Source organism: Salmo salar, chromosome ssa01, assembly GCF_905237065.1.
Source record: "Salmo salar chromosome ssa01, Ssal_v3.1, whole genome shotgun sequence".
Classification (NCBI taxonomy): domain Eukaryota; kingdom Metazoa; phylum Chordata; class Actinopteri; order Salmoniformes; family Salmonidae; genus Salmo; species Salmo salar.
The window spans coordinates 124,641,495-124,664,594 of NC_059442.1; the positions used below are offsets into that span (position 1 = coordinate 124,641,495).

Below are 23,100 nucleotides of genomic sequence, written 5' to 3' on the forward strand. Positions count from 1 at the left end.
TTTAAGTGCTGCATTCGACACGGTTGACCACGAAGTCCTTCAGGACAGACTGGAGAGGTGGGTTGGTCTCTCCTGTTCACTTCTAAATTGGTTTAGGACCCATTTAACCAGTTGAGAGTTTGTCACCCTTGGTGAACATAACTCAGAGAAAATATATATCACATGTGGAGTTCCACAAGGTTCGATTTTGGGTCTGGTGCTGTTCAGTTTATATATGTTACCCCTTGGCAGCGTTATCATAAAACACACCATTGATTTTCACTGCTACGCAGGCGACACACAACTGTACATTTCGTTTCACCAGAGGATTTTAGCTACACAAATAAATTAGACTGTATTCTTGATTTAAATACCTGGATGGCTCTCAACTTCCTCCAGCTAAATCAAGACAAAAAGGAGATACTTATTGTTGGAGCCAAAGCAACAGAGAGAGAATCTTGCCGCACATTTTAATTCACGGGCAATAAAGATAAAACACCAGGTAAAAAACCTAGGTGTTATTTTAGATTCTGAACAAAATTTCAAATCACACATTAGGAATGTGATCAAAATAGTTTACCAAGTGAGGAATATTTCCAAGATACAGCCTTTTCTCTCTCTCAGGCTGATACATAGAGACTCATCCATGCTTTTATTAGAAGCAGGCTTGACTACTGTAATGCTCTCCTGTCTGGTCTTCCCAAGAAAGCCATTGGTCAACTGCTAAACAAACAGAATGATGCAGCACGGGTACTGACCAAGACCAGACGGAGAGCACACATTACACCAGGTCTCTGCACTGGCTGCATGTGAGTTTTAGAATTAATTTTAAGATTATTCTATTGGTTTTTAAATCATCCACACGTGTGCACCCCAATACATGTCAGACATGCTTTTAAGTTAGGCACCCAGTAGGGTAGGTCCCTCAGGTCCCCTGGCATTGGCCTTTTAACAATCCAAAAGCCTAGGACCAAGAGGCATGGAGAGGCAGCCTTTAGTTATTATTCCCCCAGCCTCTGGAATAGCCTGCCAGAGAAACTGAGGGTGGTCGAAACTGTGGATATATTTAAAAGAGATCTCAAAATACATATTTTTTTGCTTTTCCTTAGGTTGTTTTTTAGTTGTTCAGTTTGCTTCATTCTTTTTTTTTTTAATCTTATGTTTGTTGTGTAGTAAATATTTAAGCTTTTATTTATCGTTTTTTCCTGTAAAGCACATTGCGTTCCATTCAATGTCTGAAATGTGCTGTATAAATAAAGCTTGTTTTGATAAATACCAAGCTTTGCAGGAAAACTGGCGCACGCAAAGTTAAAAAAAAATTGTGCACGCGCACTTTTGTTAAATGGGGCTCGAGCGTGCATATGTCAACCTCTATAAACTGATGAAGCTTGACTGACCCCACTGATAGTCTTCAAAATTATCGGTCAATTTGCCATCAGCCTCACGTGAATTGCACATGGAAAAACTGACATGCTTTTCCTCTGTTGATTAAACAAAACTCAGAAACCATTTTAACAGGATAGGTGAGAAGTGTAGTGAGCGTTATTTACCAAATTACTCTCCAGTCAAGGGAAGGCAGGTAGCCTAGTGGTTAGAGCGTTGGGCCAGTAACCAGAAGATTGCTGGATCGAATCCCCGAGCTGATAAGGTAGCAATCTGTCGTTCTGAACAATTCGATAAACAATGACATCGTCCTTATATTGGCCGATGCAAATAAAAGTAATATCTACGTTATGAAACACAAATAAAAAATTAGATATTGTTAACCCAAATAAAATGTGTGACACGCGACTACGTCAGGGTGCACGCACTGAGGAGGTTGCGAAGAAACAACGTTCGGGGAATATTTTGATAGCATAGCCTCTCGACTCTAGTGTAACTGAACCGCTAGCTACTTAGCTTTGTAGACCGTTTAGTTGACTGAGTTAGCAAAATCGCTACAGTTATGAAGCTACTTTGTTTGTCATTAGCTAGTTTAATTTTGTTTTAGAAATGTTCAAGTTAATTTACATGAATCGTTAGCTAACCCACTAACGTTGGCTAGCTACCAGCTACATAGCAAGGTTTATCTTGCTGAATCGCTCTTATCTATCTTACTAAGCTTGTTTCGTTGGCTCATCATAGCAAGGATTCATTGCTGTGTTGCCTAACTTTCCTGTAAATCACAGTATTTTCCCTGCTAACGCTGCTGCGGACAGTACAGACGCAGGCCTTTCATTGGAAACAATGAGCTCGGATAGAGGAGACAATTTGGCTACTACTGTAGTAGCTTGTATTGGAGGCGAACTGAAGTCGCAGATTGTTGGGGTAGCTACTGTAATAGCCTTGTAAGTTAAGATATATTTCTCCATTATGTAGACTACCGGTCCCATCATAACGTACCAAACTAAGGAAAGGAAGACCAATAGTTAGCTAACGTTAGCAAATGTTGAAATACACTTCACTTCGTTTAGCTATCATGCTAACTGCTTGCTTGCTTTCAGCCAGTGAACTTGGCTACTGTTAATCGTTTGCTAGATAGTTTGTGGTGGATCCGTTAACTAAATAAACCCCACATAACTAACATTCTTCGTTCATTTAGTTATCAAATTAACGTCAACATAACATTTCTCATAATGTCCCGTTAACCAACTAGTAGCTAGCTAGCACTAGCTAAGGCATGTTGGCTAGCTACAGTATCCAGCTGGTAGCTAGCTTACTGGCAGCTACGTTAGCTGACTTAAAGTTAGTTACCACTGACACTGTATTGTCAACTCTATTGCACGTGCCGGTGAATGTTTTGAAGAGTCAAACAAGGAAGGACTAGCTCGCCAAGTTATGTATGTGACCCTAATGTAATTGTCAGGAGATAATATCCACTACCAATTGTGCGAGCTGCTTTTCAAAGATGGCAACAAAGCGTTCTAACGTTATGCTACTGCTGCGGTCAGCTAGCTAGCTAGCTAGCTAGCAAGGTTACCCAATAAAAGTGGGACAGTTTGTCAGTTGGTTAGCTAGCTACGTCCTATTGAAATACAGGGCTGCCAGCAACATGAAAGTGCAAACTGAAACCTGCAACCCATCCAAGGTCCCACAAAACGACATGTCAGACAAAAGGGACAGCCACCACAGTCTTTTCTTTTCTCTCAACCAAGACTGTCGGAGTGAACTGTGTTCAGGATCTCAGCAGCAGAAGGCTCACCTTGTATCATCATCAGACTCAAAGTGGCACAGCACTCAATGCAGCAGGCTAGTCACTGAAGGACTCAGCAACGGAACCTCCCTGGAGAATGTAAATGTTCTTTCCCACGGTAGTTCTACCAATGATTTTGCACTAAGACATGGGGTGCCTGAAATCTCAAACGATCTGTCATTACCTGAGGTCTACATACCTACCACAGTTAGAGTTGAAGAAGACCTTAGCTATGAGTTACAGCAGGCCTATAGGATATTTCACGGGTTTCTCCTGGAAAAGCACAAAGGCATTACGACTCCATTCTTGCACCCCATTGGCTTCAAGGACCACACTGACAGGGCCGAGGGTCAACTTAAGCAGTCCATGTGTTTCAGAAGGATGGAGGAGAAGTTTGTTAGCCGGGAGTATGAAACCATCACAGAGTTTGTGGCAGACTTCAGGCTGATGTTAGAGAACTGCTACAGGCACCATGGGGTCGACCACTGGATTTCTAAACAGGCGCAGAAATTGGAAATTATGCTTGAGCAGAAGTTGACACTGTTGTCAAGGTAAGAAAGTGCAAGCCTTGCATACATACAGTACCGTTCAAAAGTTTGGGGTCACTTATAAATGCCCTTGTTTTTTTTAAAGAAAAGCAACTTTTTTTGTCCATTAAAATAACATCAAATTGATCAGAAATACAGTGTAGACATTGTTAATGTTGTAAATGACTATTGTAGCTGGAAACGGCAGATTTCTTATGGAAAATCTACATAGGCGTACATAGGCCCATTATCAGCAACCACTCCTGTGTTCCAATGGCACGTTGTGTTAGCTAATCCAAGTTTATCATTTTAAAAGGCTAATTGATCATTAGAAAAGTCTTTATCAATTATGTTAGCACAGCAGAAAACTGTTGTTCTGATTAAATAATCAATAAAACTGGCCTTCTTTAGACTAGTTGAGTATCTGGAGCATCAGCATTTGTGGGTTTGATTACAGGCTCAAAATGGCCAGAAACAAAAAACTTTCTCCTTAAACTCGTCAGTCTATTATTGTTCTGAGAAATGAAGGCTATTCCATGCAAGAAATTGCCAAGAAACTGAAGATCTGGGACAACACTGTGTACTACTCCCTTCACAGAACAGCGCAAACTGGCTCTAACCAGAATAGAAAGACTGGGAGGCCCTGGTGCACAACTGAGCAAGAGGACAAGTACATTAGTGTGTGTAATTTGAGAAACAGACGCCTCAAGTCCTCAACTGGCAGCTTCATTAAACTGTACCCGCAAAACACCATTCCCATTGGGAATGTGATGAAATAAGTAAAAGCTGAAATAAATCATTCTCTCTACTATTATTCTGACATTTCACATTCTTAAAATAAAGTGGTGATCTCAACTGACCTAAGTCAGGGAATTTTTACTAGGATTAAATGTCAGGAATTGTGAAAAACTGAGTTTAAATGTATTTGGCTAAGGTGTATGTAAACTTCCGACTTCAACTGTAGATATTCCATAAAACATCTGCCGTTTCCAGCTAGAATAGTCATTGACAACATTAACAATGTCTACACTGTATTTCTGATCAATTTGATGTTATTTTAACGGACAAAAAAATGTGCTTTTCTTTCAAAAACAAGGACATTTCAAAGTGACCCCAAACTTTTGTAAAATGGTGTACATTCATTACAAAGCCTGCATATTGTACATAGGCTACGTTCATTCACACTTAACACACATTCAATGATATCGATTTGCTGCTATAGTAGTAACAAAAAAAACAACAACATTTTATTACATAATTTAACCTTTGACATCAGTAGTGTTTGTTTGACCCATGAAACTACTGAGACCCTAACCCTATGATGCTCTGTTTTGTCAACCTGCCCAACCAGGACGCTGCGAGAGAAGACCACTCTGGTGGTGACCTCCAAGGGTCGTTTCGGGACCGAGGATGAGAGGGGGCCTGTGGGCACCTCAACCAGACGGAGGTCCGTGCCTCGCAGCCTGGCAACTATAACAGTGGGGGGAAATGAGTCCATCATGATCCAGGCACTCAGGCTGGAGGAGCAGCAGAAAGCCAAGGAAGAGAAGAGGTAAGATATGGATGAAATGTAATATAATGCTCCAGTGCCTGAGGCTAAGGCCAGGCCAGGCAGATGTTGGGTTTTCTATGTCCTGATTCCCTCCATGGTCAGAATAAAAACAAACAAATTCCATAGACTACTTAATCCAATGATACTATACATTCAGGGTTACAAAAACAAGTGTTATAATATTTAATTCTAATTCTGTGTATGACTATATCAAAGATGTGGCTGGGATTGTTAGACTCAGTTTTTAGTAGTTCCTTTTGATTTCAAAAACTTTTTGACCACACTCCCTTTGATTTCAAAAACTTCCATACATATTAGCCCATGGTAGAAGTGGTTGGAAAGTACATTTTTGGACCTGAATGCCTAAACATTTAGGAGATTAAGGTGCTCAAAGTTGATCCATTTTGCATATCCTACCATTGAGACGTCCATGTCTTCATCACTGGAACATATAAAGGGTTGAGTTTGATATCATTTAAAACCTTATGAACAGGGTTGTCAAACTATTGTATAGAACGTTTTGTTCAAATCAAAAGTGGTGCAGTCAGAAAGTGATTGAAATCAAATGGAATGACCCATATCTGCTTCATCAACTCATCCTTCATTTTTGATTTTAGGCAGCGGGAGCTGGAGAAGAAGGAGGCGGAGGAAACCTCAGCCAAGGATGTAGAGGAGTGGGAGCGCAGTCTTCTCTCCCAGGTGGCCCAGAATCCCGTGAAAACCTTGTGGGAACTCCCTGCCATCGGCCACTTCCTCTGCCTGGCCCAGGCAGCTCTCAACCTCCCAGAGATAGTGTTCTTTGAGCTGGAGCGGTGTCTTCTCATGCCTCGCTGCAGCGTCTTCCTCTCCAAGATCATGAGTTCACTTCTCTGCCAGCCCCAGAGGAGAGGGACGCTCCACCGCCGCCCAGCCCTCACATACCGCCGCTGGGAGTCCGAGCTGCGTCAGAGGGTGCAGGGCTGGTACTATGCTATGGGTACGGCGGAGGACCAGGGCAGGATGGCTGAGCAGCTCGGCCTCTCCCATCAGTTCTTCAGGACGGCCGGGGAGGTTAGCCCCCTGGAGGAGAACCCCTTCCATCTCTTACCCTTCATTCAGCGTGTGTGGCTGCTCAAAGGCCTGTGTGACAACGTGTATGAGACCCAGAAGGATGTGCAGGACGCTGTGCTGGGCCAGCCCATCCACGAGTGCCGCGAGTCCATCCTGGGCTACGACGGGAATGAGAACGCCTATATCCACTTCCCGCACTTCTGCGGGGCGGACCTGCGTATCTACTGCCAGAGTGCCAGCATGCCCCCTGACTTCCCCTTTCCAGCTGTCTGGGTCAGGCGGGTGGAGCCTGATGAGGGAATATCAGAGGACTCGGACGAGCAGAAGGACTCTGAGCATTTGGTTTCCATGGAGACGGAGGACTATGAGGAGAAACCTAGTTCTGACAGAATGAGTGGTGGTAGGATTAAAGGGGAGAACGGGGGTACGAGCAGGGGTGGGTCGTTTCACACCTGGGGAATGAAGGAGGATGATGACTCTTCTGTTTCTGTAGAGGATGGTGATAAGGAGGACTGTAAGCCTAAACAGAACAGACACACTGGCTCTTCTACTTCCTCCTCACATATTAAGGACTTTGTGGGCAGAGGGTGTGTGAAGAAAAAGCCACAGGAAGTGGAATATAGGCCTGATAGACTCCAGGTGAAACAGGAAGAGGGGTCGGACTCATCCTCCTCAGGGTCATCCTCAGAGTCATGTCAGACGCATCTCAGTGTGGGGGAACACAGCTATACGGGGAAGTCCCCTGGTGAGATAACAGGTAGGCCTAGTGTGGCTGTACCAATGAGACAGACTGATGTTAAAGTAGACAGGGACAAACTCACTGAGGGGCTGAGGCCATGTCCAAGATGCGTCTCCAAAATGGGGGCAAAGTCCAAAGACAATCATCGCTGCCGTTGTGCCAAGAACAAGGCATCAACAACCTCAGCTTCTGGGACTGGCCACCCCCGCAAGATGAACTTGACAGAGGATAAGATGGACAGGATTCGGGCCAAGAAAAAGAAAAGGAAAAAAAAGAGGGAGGTACGTGCAACAGGTGGACAGTGCAGACCAGACAGGACCCGACTCTGCAAGGCCAAGGCAGCTAGATCCACCCTGCAGAGAGCTGCTACCAACATCAAGAAAAAGGACAAGAGAAAAAAACGCAAAATGGGTGGGTAAAATAACTTTCTGCTTTGCATGCTAATCCTGTCTTCCTACATCAAGCTTTTGAAGTTGTTAGGCCAAATTATGTAAAACCCGTCAAGAGACTAAAACACCTCCTGTTTGTTTTAAATCAATTAAAATGCTTTGGCTGATTGATGTCTTAATTACTCAGTAAAATAATGTTCTTTCTCAGCAGGAAAAAAGCTGTCTTCAAAGAAGAAACCTCAACTCCCAGTTGAACATGGATTTAGGGTAAGCCCCACAGTTTTTCCCAAGTTTTTTTTTTGTATTGTTTTAATGCAAAATACGGAATAGGAATTAATATGCAATTTGAATCCATGCATGCTGATTTGTCTTTCTCCTTCTCTTCCCCATCTGACTCTCTACTCCATTAATCCAGTTGGTGTGCACCAGTCTAGAGGAGCTGAGGGAACTCATCAGCAGGACAGAGGATGAGCTGGATGAGCTGGAGAACACCAAAAAGAGATCTGTTAGTAAAGTAATAAATATTTTATTTTTTGTATTTTGGTTTGACTGTACTGTGTCAATAAAACATTACATACAGAAACAACTTTTACATACAGTATGGACGGATTACAATGTAAAAATGAATGATGGAGGGAACACATTTTTATAGCTTGTCTACTATGGGAGTATACAAAATCGAGAATACGAAATACAGTGGTTAATGCTTTCAAGCATTGGGTTTGTTTATTGTTGACGTCATGTGTTTAATGGACTTACAGGAAAGGTGGTATTTCAGGAGAGAAGCAGTGAAAGATCTGCACATCACTCTCATAAGGCTGCTCAACGAGCTCTCCCCATGGGAACCCAAACTGGTCAAGGCTTTCCATAGGAACAGGTAAGGCGCTTGCCTGAAGGCAGTTATATTAACCTAAAGCTGTGTCCGGCAAAAACACATAACCGACTTCTCGATGCCTGTTATGTCATCTGTCCCCACAGGCTACGTTTAAAAAAGGATTATGATGACTTCAAAAAGCACCCTGACTATGACAACTTTGTCAGAGAGGAGTGGGTGGCAGAGGATGTGGACAGAAGCACAGGTGACAACACTAGACTGACTGAAGAGGAGGAGCGGCAACAGCAGGACCAGACAGTTCAGAGAATTCTGTGGACAGGAGGTAAATTGTGCTTTATTTGTTGGTACAATTGAATCATAAATCACAGGAGCGGCATATACTAAGGAGGTAAAGTGTGTTTAACCTGCACCCTCTTGGTTAGGTCGTTATTGTAATAGAGAATGTGTTCTTAATCATTTATGTAGTTAAATGAATAAATATGCATTGAAACCACATAATAAAAATTGTCAGGGCATTTTAGAATTAATACATTGAACTTAAATTTTTTTTTGCAGAGGACTCGGTGCAGGTTAGAGCAGAGTCATTGAGAGGCAGCTTCACCGTGGTAACCAGACAAGAGATGTTGACCTTGAATGAGCATAGACCTTCCACTCGGGGCTTGAAGCGCCTGCACAGCGCTATAGACGAGGACCCAAGTCTCATTAAGATAGGCAGGATTGGCAGTAACAGGATGACAACTTCTCCTGAAGGATCAGAAATGGAAAACCGACCCAGGGAAGCAAATCCAGCAGCACAGCAGGCTGGAGAGACAAGCTCAGTTGTTGTAACACCTATGGCTGGTTTCCAAGGGACCTACAAGCCTGTTCAACTACATACCCTGCTGGCTAAGAGTGTAGGGAATAAAGTGACCTTAATTCATCATCAGCCTGGTACAGGTGTTATCAGCCATTTTGGTCAGGCACAAAGCAAGGACTGTGCTTCTTCCATGCAAGCTACCAAACTTCAACCTTCTTTACCACAAAGCTCTCGACAGCTACCACAACCAACAACACCAACATCTAAACACTCACAGACAGTCCATACCACGCCCATACCAAAGAGCCCCATACACGTTGTATACAAGATACCTGAGGGCATGGGTCTGGTCAGGAAAGATGGGAGCCCTGTGAAAATCGAAGTACAGCCAATCCTGGACCAGAAAACAGGGAATAAGATAATGCAACGAGTGGTCATCCTGCCATCGAACTTGCTCATTCAAAAGTCGGAGGATAAAAGTCTGCCCCAGCAACTAAGGACTCTCCAGGTCCCAGCCTCCAAAGAGTCCACTCCACTGTCACAAAGCTCTGGATTCACCATGCCTCAACGTCATGACAACCGGATCGCTATACAACAAGTGCCACCGGTAAAGGGAAGAACACCCTCTCCTACCATCTCTCCTAGGTTGCAGACATCTCTAACTCCAGGCTACAAGGTTGTGCAACTCCCTCGTTGCAAAGCAAGTAGCACTACCCAAAATGTTATACCAAATAGATCCAACCCCACCAGTGCAGCAGCTACTGATCCAAGCAAACCTCCGGACCGTAAACAAGAGCTGAAGACTGTATGCATCAGGGACTCGCAGTCCATTCTAGTCACCACTAGGGGGGGCAACACTGGCGTTGTCAAGGTGCAGTCATCTGACCAGAGTACACCTGGTTTGATACCTGCCAGCCCTGTCATCAACATCTCTCCACAGTTCAAAGCCTTCCTCGTGTCCAAGACGTTTCCACCTGCTGCCACTACAGTCCCTGTAGTCACCAGCTCACCTGTAGCCCAGTCGCGATCAGGACCTTCACTGTTAGGGTCTTCAACTGTCACAAGTTCAACAACTACACGCCAGTCTCCGATCACTGCTGGCATTACAATGGCCACAAGTCAGACGGCGAGTTCTGATGTTAACGTTGCTGTAAACCAGGGTTGCACTCTCTCATCTACACTTGCTGTTAACGCACAGCTACTTAAAAGCATTGTCACTGTACCTGGTAAACCAGCAGGTGCCACCCAGACGTCTCTGGTCCAGTGTGTCACCAAACCTGTTCTGAAAAAGGTAGGTCCAGATGAGAGGTCCCCCCCATTCACTAAGTTCATCCTGGTCTCTCCCTCCTCGAACATCACGTCTGTGGCTGCAACCAAAGTCACTTCCACCACGGCTCCCTCTGCTCTTCCAGGTCAAAGTTTCATGTTCATCAGCCAATCACCATCTACCAGTAATCCAAAACCGCCATCATCAGTGTCTGGACCCACCGCACAATCCCCAACCATGTCGATATCCACTGAAGCAATGAAGATCGGACTTAACCTTGGTCAAGCCATTGGCAGCGCTAACTTCGGAGCTTTGAATAAGGTCCAGAGCATCAATCTCCTTCCAGGTTCTCAGATAAGGCTACCACAGCAGGCAAACCTTTGCAGGCCAGTTAGTGCACTCGCACAATCTACTTTAAAAAACACATTTATATCTGCCTCAAAGTCGGGCCTTCTTGCAACCACATCGTCTCATATTGTCACTAGCACTGCACATTTGCCATCCTCCACACTGCTGACTGGATCTCAACTACAAGGTGTCCCTTCATCCTCTGTGATCCCCAATCGAATCAAGGTAGCTGGGCAGCCAGGGTCTTCTATAATCAGAGGTTTGATCTCCAGCAACACACAACTACCTGTGTCAATCACTACGCCGCTAAGCCCTGTCAAAACATCCCCCCTCACATCACCGGCACAGGTTTCTCAGTCTCAGAACGCTGTCGGCGTCGCCAGACCTGCTCAGATGATAAGCACTCCACAGTCTCCAACTGCCCCTATATCCACTCAGCAGTCCTCTCCAGTACAGCCAGCTGGTAATACCAATCCTGTCTCCAGCACCACCACCACTTTGCAACAAAAGATTGTCATCAACACCACTGCTACTCTTGCAGGCGGCACGCAGATTCTCCTCAACAACACCCGTTTTGTTGTTCCTCCTCAAGGCCTTGGGCCTGGCCAGCATGTCCTCATAATCTCCAGCCCCGCAGTGCCTGTGGCAGCTCCTAGTCCCAGGATAGTGATTCCAACCACCGGTGTACCACAAGGGCCAATGTTACCTGGGCTGGCCCTACCTGCGCAAAGCCCCAGAATGGCCAGACCACCCGGGACACACCAGCCTCAACAAGCAGCACTTAGATCCCCAACCCTGGCAGCACCATCCACTGTGAAAGTTGGACCTTCTCTCCCTGTCTCTTTCACTGTCCCTCGCCAGATGGTGGCTGTTCGAGCCCCACTATCGCCCACCAGCACCACCACCAGTTCTCCACAAGTTTCACACTGGCTCCCTGCTCCGGCCACCATACACACTGGCCTAGCTCATGTGGTTGCAGCTCCACATTTAACTCAACCTGAAGGGATGGGCGGCTTCTCACTCTCTTCCGTGCCAGGAAGTCCCAGTGCAGCTCAAATTGCAGGAGTTCCACAGAGCCCATCAAAACAGCTCCCTTTGCACACAGCACTTGGTGTCAACACACCACTCAAAGCACAGCAGCTAATGTCATTCATGCAACCTATGGGAGTGGTCTCCACCCGGACACAGGTGCTGCCGGCGGTAGCTGTTCCCCCAATAGGGAGCACTGTCTCCAGGTTGCAGACTCTACCCGTGGCAACCATACCATCCATCAGGAGTGCTTTCAGTAGCAAACAGGCGTCTCCTGTGGCAACTGTGCCTCCATCCAACTGCACTATAATCATGACACCAGCACAACCTATCAGGACGGTAATGTCGGCAGAGACTATCCGCATGCCCACTGTTTTATCCAATCCTCAGCAGCAGCAAATACTGGGCCTGGGCAAGCCCCCTTTGCAGCCTTTACAGGCGCCTGCATCAGCAGTGCAAACAACCAGCCCCACCACCAAGCTACTAGTGAGTCCTGATGGTGCTGTTTTAAATTTGGCTAGAGGCCCTACCAACATCACAGGCCTGCCAGAGATGGCTAACAAGTCTATGGCTGCGTTGATTGTTACTCCTAACTCCACTGGGAGAGTGCCGTTGCCTAGCGCAAATACTGCCAATCCCATAATGCCTACACAGGCTGAGAGAAGTGGACCTATCAAATGAAAGACTGAGATTGAAAGCCAGTACCAGTGTCTGTGATGAAGCAGACACATATTCCAGCTAACTTGGTGTTCTGGACTGCTTTAGAACATTCTAGAATGTTTTTGGTAGAAGGCGGGGGTTGGTTGAGCTGCATTTTTACTTTGCATATCTGAGTGTGTTTTAAGCGATGCTAGATAAACTCTATAGTTGACTCAGTTTGCTCAAGAAATGTAGGTGGAAATGTATTTGTGATGGTTTTCTATTTCTTTAAGCTAACAGCATTTTGGGGTTGCCTTCTCACAAAGTTTAAATGTGAATTTGGACATTTTTAGTTTTTTAAAACCTTTAAGGCCAGTAATAAATATGTTGTAAATTGCTAGGATTGCAGGGTAGAGCAAATGGATTTGAATGTGATGGTAATACTTTTCATTGACATTGAATATAATTCTGAAATTATATCCATTTAATTCCTTAGATTGGAACAACACTTGTTTTATTCTATCTACCAGACTCTTAGGACTTTCCCTCAGACCTATTGTAGTATGTTCTTCAGATGTGTGTTGCCTACTCAAGAGGCAGGTCAGTGTCCAAATGTAATTACATTGGTTCTATTCTATTTCCAGAAACTATTTGGGAAAAAATAGCATTTTACATGATTGAAGTGCAACTTCTAAATGATTTGTCGAAGCCAATATAAAACATTTTGGAAGTTATATTTATTTATTTTTCCTATCATAGATTTCTCAAAATACTTAGTGGGTACATTGTCATTGGATAACTGTGGACATTTCTGCATGGAAATAAATGGTGCGACTGTCCTCCAGAAGAGTTTTGTGGTGTTCATGTGAATGAGGCTCTTGGTAAACTCAACTGTGTTTAAAAAAAAAGAGTTCTTTATTGAAATGTGTAATTTCCAAATCCTCATAAGTACATTTTGAAATATATAAGCCAACAATCAAGCCGGTAAGCTGTTGTCATTAACTTCAGAGGAATTCTCAACTAATTCTCAGCTCCTACAAATTTGGTTATCATTAATGTAACGTAGCAGGCATAAAAGAAACACCTGAAACTAGATCCCCTACATACTGGTCTTGACGAGAAGAAAAAATATTGTCCGGGGAGGTTCTATTCTGCACTGTTCAACCAATCCAGTAAATGTGGAGGAGTTAAGATGGAGCGTCGCCTTGTAAAAGTCCAAAAGCGGAAGTTGCGTCACAGGCTCGCTTTCCATTTCTCCTGAAAACCAGAACATCCGGTTGTTGGGGACTCGGCAGAAGCTAGGTTATCACTGAAATGAACAAACAATTTCCTAAGCACAATATTGTTATGTTTACATATACAGGGATTGATAGAAAGTCTTGTTCTTTGAGCAGCCTTCAGAAATAAAAGCTTGTGGAGCTAAAAGGTCAAAACATTAACATGAAACTACAGTGCCCCCCCCCACCCAAATATTGAAGAATAATTCTATGAACAAAATATATGTTCTTCACAAGTTTGAGCATGTGTTTAATGAAATAACACATGAAGTTTCATATTTTTGGTTATCCCACAGAGGACTGTTGTTATTATGGCGAGTAGGGAGGAGGTAGGTGTCCTGATGAGATCTTCTCATAGGCAGGAGGGGCATTGGGAAGCTGAAACACATCAATACAAATACACACACCATTTAGGAAACAACCAGGATAAACCCCTCTGATAATTGAAATACTATTTCCTTTTTCACAGTATTGTACCGACATGAACCAAACTGTGCTGGCTTGGATATTTTCTTTTCACATCGTCCTTTTCGTAATGATTGCTGCAATGATGATGGATGCATAGGTCAGCTCAGTACAGCTTGGTTCGGCTCAGTCTTGTGAAAAGCCCTTATGTCGAAAAATGCCCTTTCCAAGTAAAATTATGCACCCCTTGGGGCCCTATGAATTCCAGATCGTAATCCCCTCCTGATGTCTGGAGACATAATCTCTGACTGCACCACCAGCAGCCATATTGCACCAGGCAGCTCATGTGCCCCTTATTCCACAAAGAACCCTTTAATTCCAGGAAAAGTAATGGAGATTTGAACTATAGGTCCTTCCTTCATGGTTGTGTTGTGTATAGCCGAATGAATGCAGTATGCTATGATAAGAGAATGATCATGGCCATGGGTTGGTCACACTATTGCCTTCCAGCGCATAACTGCCCATGTCTGCAGCATGTGATCGAATCCTGGTTCCACCACTACGCATAAACAGAAACTCTCTCTTCACTCCTCACTTCTGTCTTTGTATACAGATTTAAACCTGCAGCTGTGTTTTCACAGGAAGCCCAATTCTGATCTTTTTCCCAATTAGTGGAAAAATATCTGGATTGGCCTGCCTGTGTAAACGCAGCAATAGAGGACAAATCCATTCAATAAAACATCAAATACTCTTAAAAAAAGAAAGTTCTGACCATTGACATCCCAGTACATCCAGTCTGAGTCTCTTACCACAGGTCTGAGCTCACTGAGGCCCATCTTGTTATCTGCTGCAGCTCTTCCCTCGCTGAACTGTCCTCTACTGAATCCTGGCAGGGACCCTGATCTTGGGCTCTGTGGGGAGAAAACAGGAGAAAACAGCAACATTAGTAAGGAGAACAGGAGGAATAAACCCTGTTGGACAGCAACCGATTACCTATTGCCACTATTCCATCTCCTATAGATCTGTGAAAGAACTGGACAGGTGAAAGATACATATACTGTATATCCCTATTTGCTTTCGCCTATTCTCTTCAGATCATTACATATGAAGTAAAGGAGAGGGGAGAAGATGAAGCCATATTATACTATAGAGATATGCACCCTTTGTCATGCAAGGAAAGTGCAGCTTGGACAATTCTTACCCTGATCATTTTGTACCCGCTTCTCCTCTTGAAATACCAGCATCCGACGATGAGAAGGGCTGCGAGAATTACAACCAACAGAGCTATGCCAGCTGCCCTGTGGCGCACCAAACAAATGATAGTATTATGAATAAATGAATAATACTTTCTTCACCAATGGATCAATTTTAAGATATAAGATAGGATAACAAATCGAATGACGTTTTCTGAATGTCTATTATATTCTATACAGTCCTAACTACCAGTTTAACTCTACAAATAATATAAATGATCAGAAAACATCAATTCAATTAATGTTTTTTCTTTTAGTTAGAGTCAATAAAATCCACGAACTCTTCGGCCCTAACATGCTGTCCTCTGCTTGCAAAATAAACGTTGAAGTCACCGCGAGGCATCTCTTTCCATCCAGACTTTTACACCTGAGGAACATGGTGCAATTACCGTTATAAACGGTAGGAAACCGTTATTACACGTTTATTTCAACATCAATAACAGGCTAAACTATATAGGCTAATCCACTGGTGAAGTATATTGAACATTTTGCCGCTAAAATACGTAGCTACAAATTGAATTTAGGCTAAATTCCAAAGTAACATATCAACAAATCAGAAGATATTTACATTTTATATCCTATAATATTTTCTGTAGGGCTATGAATAATGTTATTTCATTGCAGCAGCATAATGTAGCCTGTACCATAACTAACAGAAAATCTGAAACTTGATCAACATTGTATAGCCTAGGCTTCTATCAATATTGAAATAAATTGATCATTTTGAAAATGTAATCATTTAAAATACTTTTTTCTTAGTTCAAAAGAAAACTCAATGGACCTGTCCATCAATGGTCTGTGTTTATGTAGAAAAAGTTACCTAAAGTAGATAATTAGATTGTGAAGGGTCCGGTCCTTCTAAATTGCTTCCCAGCGCTTTCCCGAAAGCTCTCAGTCTCACTTTTCTTTGCTTAAATCTCTGACTTGAGAAAAGGTTAGAACTGTGAGGGGAGGAAAGGAATTCTCATGACCGTCACGAGTTCTACCACTCATACTTAAAGCCATTGAACTGGACTAATGGGCGTGAAACCCCCTCCAGTCCTGGAGCCAGAACACAATTTATATTATGGACTCGATGATGGAAACTTTACCTGCTGACTCTTTCTGTCTGACATGGCGCTCAGGCTCAACACGCTTCATTATTCACATAAATAAGGGAAACTTCATAAACACGTATTCCTATTCGTATATATAAGTAATACATCAAGGATTCAAATATTTAATATAATTCATAATATCATTTGAGTACATTTATTTCATTTCAGTTCATAATAATAACTTTATGTAGCCTACCTTTATTGCACGCTATTGATATCTAGAACATTTCCCTGTACAAGTCACCAAAAATGATGACCAAAAAATGAATCACTAAAATAATTCCAAAATATTGCTTTGTAATTCTAACCTATTAGAATTCCTGTGAATAAGATAACGTGTTTTATTGTATTGTAGTGGTAATGTAGTATGATGCTCTTGATAGTGTAGGGCTAATATCCTTTTCATTTGTTGCCTGCTTTGGCGTTATAGTAGGCCTACTTTCAGATTATCTTGCAGTATCAAGGAATGGTCTGTAGGGTGCACAATATGATTACTTTCTTCCTCACAGTCAGTTCACACTGACCGATAATAGTCAAATAAAGTTGTAAACCACTGCAATGAGCACTGCAACAATAACATAAACTCAGCAAAAAAAAAGAAACGTCCTCTCACTGTCAACTGCGTTCATTTTCAGCAAACTTAACATGTGTAAATATTTGTATGAACATAACAAGATTCAACAACTGAGACATAAACTGAACAAGTTCCACAGACTAAAAGAAATGGAATAATGTGTACCTAAACAAAGGGGGGGGGTTCAAAATCAAAGGTAACAATCAGTATCTGGTGTGGCCACCAGCTGCATTAAGTACTGCAGTGCATCTCCTCCTCATGGACTGCACCAGATTTGCCAGTTCTGAGATGTTACCCCACTCTTCCACCAAGGCACCTGCAAGTTCCCGGACATTTCTGGGGGGGAATGGCCCTAGCCCTCACCCTCCGATCCAACAGGTCCCAGAAGTACTCAATGGGATTGAGATCCAGGCTTTTTGCTGGCCATGGCAGAACACTGACATTCCTGTCATGCAGGAAATCAAGCACAGAACGAGCAGTATGGCTAGTGGCACTGTCATGCTGCAGGGTCATGTCAGGATGAGCCTGCAGGAAGGGTACCACATGAGGGAGGAGGATGTCTTCCCTGTAACTCACAGCTTTGAGATTGCCTGCAATGACAACAAACTCAGTCCGATGATGCTGTGACACACCGGACCAGACCATGATGGACCCTCCACTTCCAAATCGATCCCGCTCCAGAGTACAGGCCTCAGTGTAGCGCTCATTCCTTTGACGATAAACGCAAATCCGACCATCACCCCTGGTAAGACAAAACAGCGACTCAAAACAGCACTTTTTGCCAGTCCTGTCTGGTCCAGCGACGGTGGGTTTGTGCCCATAGGCGACGTTGTTGCCGGTGATGTCTGGTTAGGACCTGCCTTACAGCAGTCCTACAAGCCCTCAATCCAGCCTCTCTCAGCCTATTGCGGACAGTCTGAGCACTGATGGAGGGATTGTGTGTTCCTGGTGTAACTCGGGCAGTTGTTGTTGCCATCCTGTACCTGTCCCGCAGGTTTGATGTTCGGATGTACCGATCCTGTGCAGGTGTTGTTACACGTGGTCTGCCACTGCGAGGACGATCAGCTGTCCGTCCTGTCTCCCTGTAGCGCTGTCTTAGGCGTCTCACAGTATGGACATTGCAATTTATTGCCCTGGCCACATCTGCAGTCCTCATGCCTCCTTGCAGCATGCCTAAGGCACGTTCACACAGATTTCTTTTGGTGTTTTTCAGAGTCAGTAGAAAGGCCTCTTTAGTGTCCTAAGTTTTCATATCTGTGACCTTAATTGCCTACCGTCTGTAAGCTGTTAGTGTCTTAACGACCGTTCCACAGGTGCATGTTCATTAATTGTTTATGGTTCATTGAACAAGCATGGGAAACGGTGTGTAAACCCTTTACAATGAAGATCTGTGAAGTTATTTGGATTTTTACAAATTATCTTCGAAAGACAGGGTCCTGAAAAAGGGACGTTTCTTTTTTTGCTGAGTTTACAAACACATACCAAATAAGGTAACTACTTGAGTCATAAACCACATTTTTGTTGTTGTTGGAAAAAACAGACATGAAGCAGAAATGTTGAAACATTTCAAGCCAATAATAATTGCTTGCCATAGAATATCCATTACAGAATAGGATATGTCAAAATGACTGCATTTCATACAGTATTGTAAAAACAGCTAGCTGGAGCTTGTATGAACTGTTGGCTGTGAATGCTCTCACCTGCTAGTACTTAATGCTGATTGTTAAGGTACTGTGCAGCTGTATTCATCGACCTGGGCAAGGCTTTCGACTCTGTCAATCACCACATTCTTATCGGCAGACTCAACAGCCTTGGTTTCTGAAATGACTGTCTCGCCTGGTTCACCAACTACTTCTCAGACAGAGTTCAGTGTGTCAAATTGGAGGGCCTGTTGTCCGGACCTCTGGCAGTCTCTATGGGGGTGCCACAGGGTTCAATTCTCTGGCTGACTTTTCACTGTATACATCAATGATGCCGCTCTTGCTGCTGGTGATTCTCTGATCCACCTCTACGCAGACGACACCATTCTGTATACTTCTGGCCCCTCTTTTGACACTGTGTTAACTAACCTCCAGACGAGCTTCAATACCATACAACTCTCCTTCCGTGGCCTCCAACTGCTCTTAAATGCAAGTAAAACTAAATGCACACCCTTCAACCGATCGCTGCCCACACCTGCCCGCCCGTCCAGCATCACTACTCTGGACGGTTCTGACTTAGAATATGTGGACAACTACAAATACCTAGGTGTCTGGTTAGACTGTAAGCTCTCCTTCCAGACTCATATTAAACATCTCCAATCCAAAATTAAATCTATAATCGGCTTCCTATTTCGCAACAAAGCATCCTTCACTCATGCTGCCAAACATACACTCGTAAAACTGACTATCCTACCGATTCTTGACTTCGGCGATGTCATTTACAAAATAGCTTCCAACACACTACTCAGCAAATTGTATGCAGTCTATCACAGTGCCATCTGTTTTGTCACCAAACCCCATATACTACCCACCACTGCGACCTATATACTCTCGTTGGCTGGCCCTCACTTCATATTCGTCGCCAAACCCACTGGCTCCAGGTCATCTATAAGTCTTTGCTAGGTAAAACCCCGCCTTATCTCAGCTCACTGGTCACCATAGCAGCACCCACCTGTAGCACGCGCTCCAGCAGGTATATTTCACTGGTCACCCCCAAAGCCAATTTATCCTTTGGCGGCCTTTCCTTCCAGTTCTCTGCTGCCAATGATTGGAACGAACTGCAAAAATCACTGAAGCTGGAGACTCATATCTCCCTCACTAACTTTAAGCAGCAGCTGTCAGAGCAGCTCACAGATCACTGCACCTGTACCTAGCCAATCTGTAAACAGCCCATCCAACTACCTCATCTCCATACTGTTATTTATTTTATTTATTTTGCTCCTTTGCACCCCAGTATCTCTACTTGCACACTCATCTTCTGCACATCTATCACTCCAGTGTTTAATTGCTATATCGTAATTATTTCACCACTCTGGCCTATTTATTGCCTTACCTCCCTTATCCTACCTCATTTGCACACACAGTATATAGACTTTTTCTATTGTATTATTGACTGTATGTTTGTTTTTTCCATGTGTAACTCTGTGTTGTTTGTGTCGCACTGCTTTGCTTTATCTTGGCCAAGTCGCAGTTGTAAATGAGAACTTGTTCTCAACTAGTCTACCTGGTTAAATAATACATTAAAAAAAAGAAAAAAAGGTGAGCAGCATATCACCCTGCATCCCACTGCTGGCTTGCTTCTGAAGCTAAGCAGGGTTGGTCCTGGGCAGTCCCTGGATGGGAGACCAGATGCTGCTGGAAGTGGTGTTGGAGGGCCAGTAGGAGGCACCCTTTCCTCTGGTCTAAACAATTCTCCTGGGCAGTGATTGGGGACATTTCCCTGTGTATGGTACTGTCTTTTTGATGGGATGTTAAGAGGTGTCCTTACTCTCTCTGGTCACTAAAGATCCCTTGGCATTTATTGTAGGAGTAGGAGTGTTAACCCCGGTGTCCTGGTTAAATTCCCAATCTGGCCTTCATACCATCATGGCCACCTAATCATCCCCAACTTACAATTGGTTCATTCATCCCATAACTATTCCCCAGGTTGTTGCTGTAAATGAGAAGGTGTTCTCAGTCAACTTACCTGGTAAAATAAGGGATAAAAAAAGAAAGGTTCTGACTCACTACAGGCTGTCTGGCAAGAACAATGCAGATGTGTCCATATCCTAACTCTATTCTCTCTTGGTCACCACCACCCAGTTACACATCATATAAGTAATCTTGGTGGTTTATTGTGGATGCACGCACAACACTTCCAGATTAAAACGCACTGATAACTTGATTGGCAGCCAAACTTGCGTCTTCATCTGCCGACAACGATAGCCACTCTGACCCGGAGTGGGAGGGGTCAGAGTCCAAATGTGCATTCGGGCACGCTCATTGGTGGAAACCAGGAGGCTGTGACGGACAGCTGAGAAGTGGAGAAATCCTCCTAATTGGACTGTGGGGAAAGTCATGTGCACAGGCATGTCTTTTTTTACAGCCGCCTCTGGATTTCTTATGGAAATCCACACATTGGAAAAGGCCTCAATGAGGGGCTTAGACCTTAACCTAGTTCTATCCGGCAAGACAGACAGGGCAGAGGGGCAGAGCAGCTAAGGTACCAGACAGGATTGAGTTCAGTCCTTGTGTATGTTTGGCCATACTAGAGGGGCAGCTGATTGCCAGTGTCACTTTAGAGAACCATGGGGGCCTGGAGGGTGCCGGCTCTGGTGCACAGAAGGGGCTTAGGGGCCGCCCCGTGAGGAGAGTGCACAACATTGCGGGAACAGTGTCTGGCCGCCCCCATGGGATGCCACGGGGGTTGGCAGAGGATCCTCTAACTCAGCTGGTAAAGGGATGCTGGTAAAGGGAGACTGGCCACGGCTAGAGGTCACAGCTGGCCATGGCGGAGGAATGTGACACACCAGCTACAACTGTCGTTGGCAGATCACTGGCTGCGACTGAGGTTGGTGACTCTTTCAAAACAGCTGAAAGCGATGACTTCCATGGTGGACCAGGTGGGGAGCCCTGGGCGAGGCTCATCAGGGATCTGGAAGCAGGGGCCAGCTGGGTCCCGGAGGGGCCAGCTGGTTCCGCAGATGCGAGGGCCTGAGGGTCTTCCAGAACTGGAGACAGCAGAACCCCCGAATCAGATCCTAGCAGGGCAGGGGATTTTGAACCTACTACTGAGTACTGCAAGCCATGTATGGTTGAAGGCTGCAAACCTATCTGAAAGTAGCCATCCTTTGCCTTGATGACAGCTTTGCACACTCTTGGCATTCTCTCAACCAGATTCATGAGGTAGTCACCTGGAATGCATTTCAATTAACAGGTGTGTCTTGTTAAAAGTGAATTTCTTAATGCAATCAGTTGTGTTGTGAAAAGCTAGATGTGGTATACAGAGGATAGCCCTATTTGGTAAAAGGCCAAGTCAAAATGATGGCAAGATCAGCTCAAATAAGCAAAGAGAAACGACAGTCCATCATTACTTTAAGACATGAAGGTCAATACGGAACATTTCAAGAACTTTGAAAGTTTCTTCAAGTGCAGTCGCAAAAACCATCATTGCGCTATGATGAAATTGTCTCTCATGAGGACCGGCACAGGAGGGCCGCCACAGGAAAGGAGTTACCTCTGCTGCAGAGGATAAGTTCATTAGAGTTTCCAGCCTCAGAAATTGGCAATTAACTGCACCCCAGATTGCACTTCACATCTCAACATCAACTGTTCAGAAAAGACTGTGTGAATCAGGCCTTCATGGTTGAATTGCTGCAAAGAAACCACTACTAAAGGACACCTATAATAAGAAGAGATTTGCTTGGGCCAAGAAACACGAACAATGGACATTAGACCGGTGGAAATCTGTCCTTTGGTCTGATGAGTCCAAATTTGAGTTTTCTGGTTCCAACCGCTGTGTATTTGTGAGATGTAAAATAGGTGAACGGATGATCTCTGCATGTATGGTTCCCACCGTGAAGCATGGAGGAGGTGTGATGGTGCTTTGGTGGTGACACTGTCAGTGATTTATTTAGAATTCAAGGTACACTTAACCAGCATGGCTACCATTGCATTCTGCAGTGATACGCCATCCCATCTGGTTTGTGCTTAGTGGGACTATCAGTTGTTTTTCATCAGGACTATGACCCAACACACCTCCAGTCTGTGTAAGGGCTATTTGACCATGAAGGAGAGTGATGGAGTGCTGCATCAGATGACTTGACCTCCACAATCACCCGACCTCAACCCAATTGAGATGGTTTTGAATGAGTTGGACCGCAGAGTGAAGAAAAAGCAGCCAACAAGTGCTCAGCATATGTTGGAACTCCTTCAAGACTTTTGGAATAGCATTCCAGGTGACTACCTCATGAGGCTGGTTGAGAGAATGCAAAGCTGTCATCAAGGCAAAGGGTGGCTACTTTGAAGAATCTAAAATCTAAAATATATTTTGATTTGTTGAACACTTTTTTGGTTACTATATATATATATATATATATATATTATATTTAAAATATATTTTCGTTTATTATTTTTCACTAACCCTACCACTCCTCCCCTAATTGGAGTAAACTAATGAACATCAACACTTAGGCTTCTACTTCTACCTTATA

The 23,100-nt window shown here is 44.0% G+C and overlaps 2 protein-coding genes across 5 annotated transcripts; one reads left to right on the plus strand and one right to left on the minus strand.

Moving 5' to 3' along the window:
* Nucleotides 1-1,566: 1,566 nt before the first annotated feature.
* On the plus strand, nt 1,567-13,161 carry LOC106561418 (uncharacterized protein KIAA2026). Of its 4 annotated transcripts, none has more exons than XM_014125381.2 (8): nt 1,567-3,702; nt 5,030-5,230; nt 5,848-7,430; nt 7,620-7,675; nt 7,824-7,922; nt 8,170-8,285; nt 8,387-8,565; nt 8,799-13,161. In XM_014125381.2, exons 1-8 carry the CDS (start codon nt 3,011-3,013, stop codon nt 12,362-12,364), a joined length of 6,492 nt encoding a protein of 2,163 aa, XP_013980856.1. In that variant the 5' UTR covers nt 1,567-3,010; the 3' UTR covers nt 12,365-13,161. The 4 variants fall into 4 exon arrangements, with proteins under 4 accessions (XP_013980856.1, XP_013980846.1, XP_045544169.1 ...); XM_014125371.2 differs by having other exon boundaries at nt 1,568-3,702; nt 7,617-7,675; XM_045688213.1 differs by having other exon boundaries at nt 1,568-3,702; nt 7,824-7,913.
* A 53-nt stretch (nt 13,162-13,214) lies between these two features.
* mlana (melan-A) lies at nt 13,215-16,250 on the minus strand. Its single transcript, XM_014125400.2, has 5 exons — nt 16,078-16,250; nt 15,539-15,624; nt 15,206-15,302; nt 14,814-14,915; nt 13,215-13,977 (listed from the first exon to the last, which is right to left on the minus strand). The coding sequence occupies exons 2-5, from the start codon at nt 15,598-15,600 to the stop codon at nt 13,909-13,911; spliced, it is 330 nt and encodes a 109-aa protein (XP_013980875.1). The 5' UTR covers nt 15,601-15,624; nt 16,078-16,250; the 3' UTR covers nt 13,215-13,908.
* Between the last annotated feature and the right edge of the window lie 6,850 nt (nt 16,251-23,100).

Bases quoted from the DNA above. Each gene is read 5' to 3' on its own strand.
- mlana (XM_014125400.2), bottom strand. From the start codon at position 15,600: ATGCCTCGCGGTGACTTCAACGTTTATTTTGCAAGCAGAGGACAGCAT. The intron at 14,916-15,205 runs GTAAGAATTGTC...TTCTCCCCACAG, and splicing joins GCGGGTACAAAATGATCAGG to AGCCCAAGATCAGGGTCCCT. The intron at 13,978-14,813 runs GTAAGAGACTCA...GATGTGTTTCAG, and splicing joins TCAGTGAGCTCAGACCTGTG to CTTCCCAATGCCCCTCCTGC.
- LOC106561418 (XM_014125371.2), top strand. From the start codon at position 3,011: ATGAAAGTGCAAACTGAAACCTGCAACCCATCCAAGGTCCCACAAAAC. The intron at 3,703-5,029 runs GTAAGAAAGTGC...CTGCCCAACCAG, and splicing joins AAGTTGACACTGTTGTCAAG to GACGCTGCGAGAGAAGACCA. The intron at 5,231-5,847 runs GTAAGATATGGA...TTTTGATTTTAG, and splicing joins AAAGCCAAGGAAGAGAAGAG to GCAGCGGGAGCTGGAGAAGA.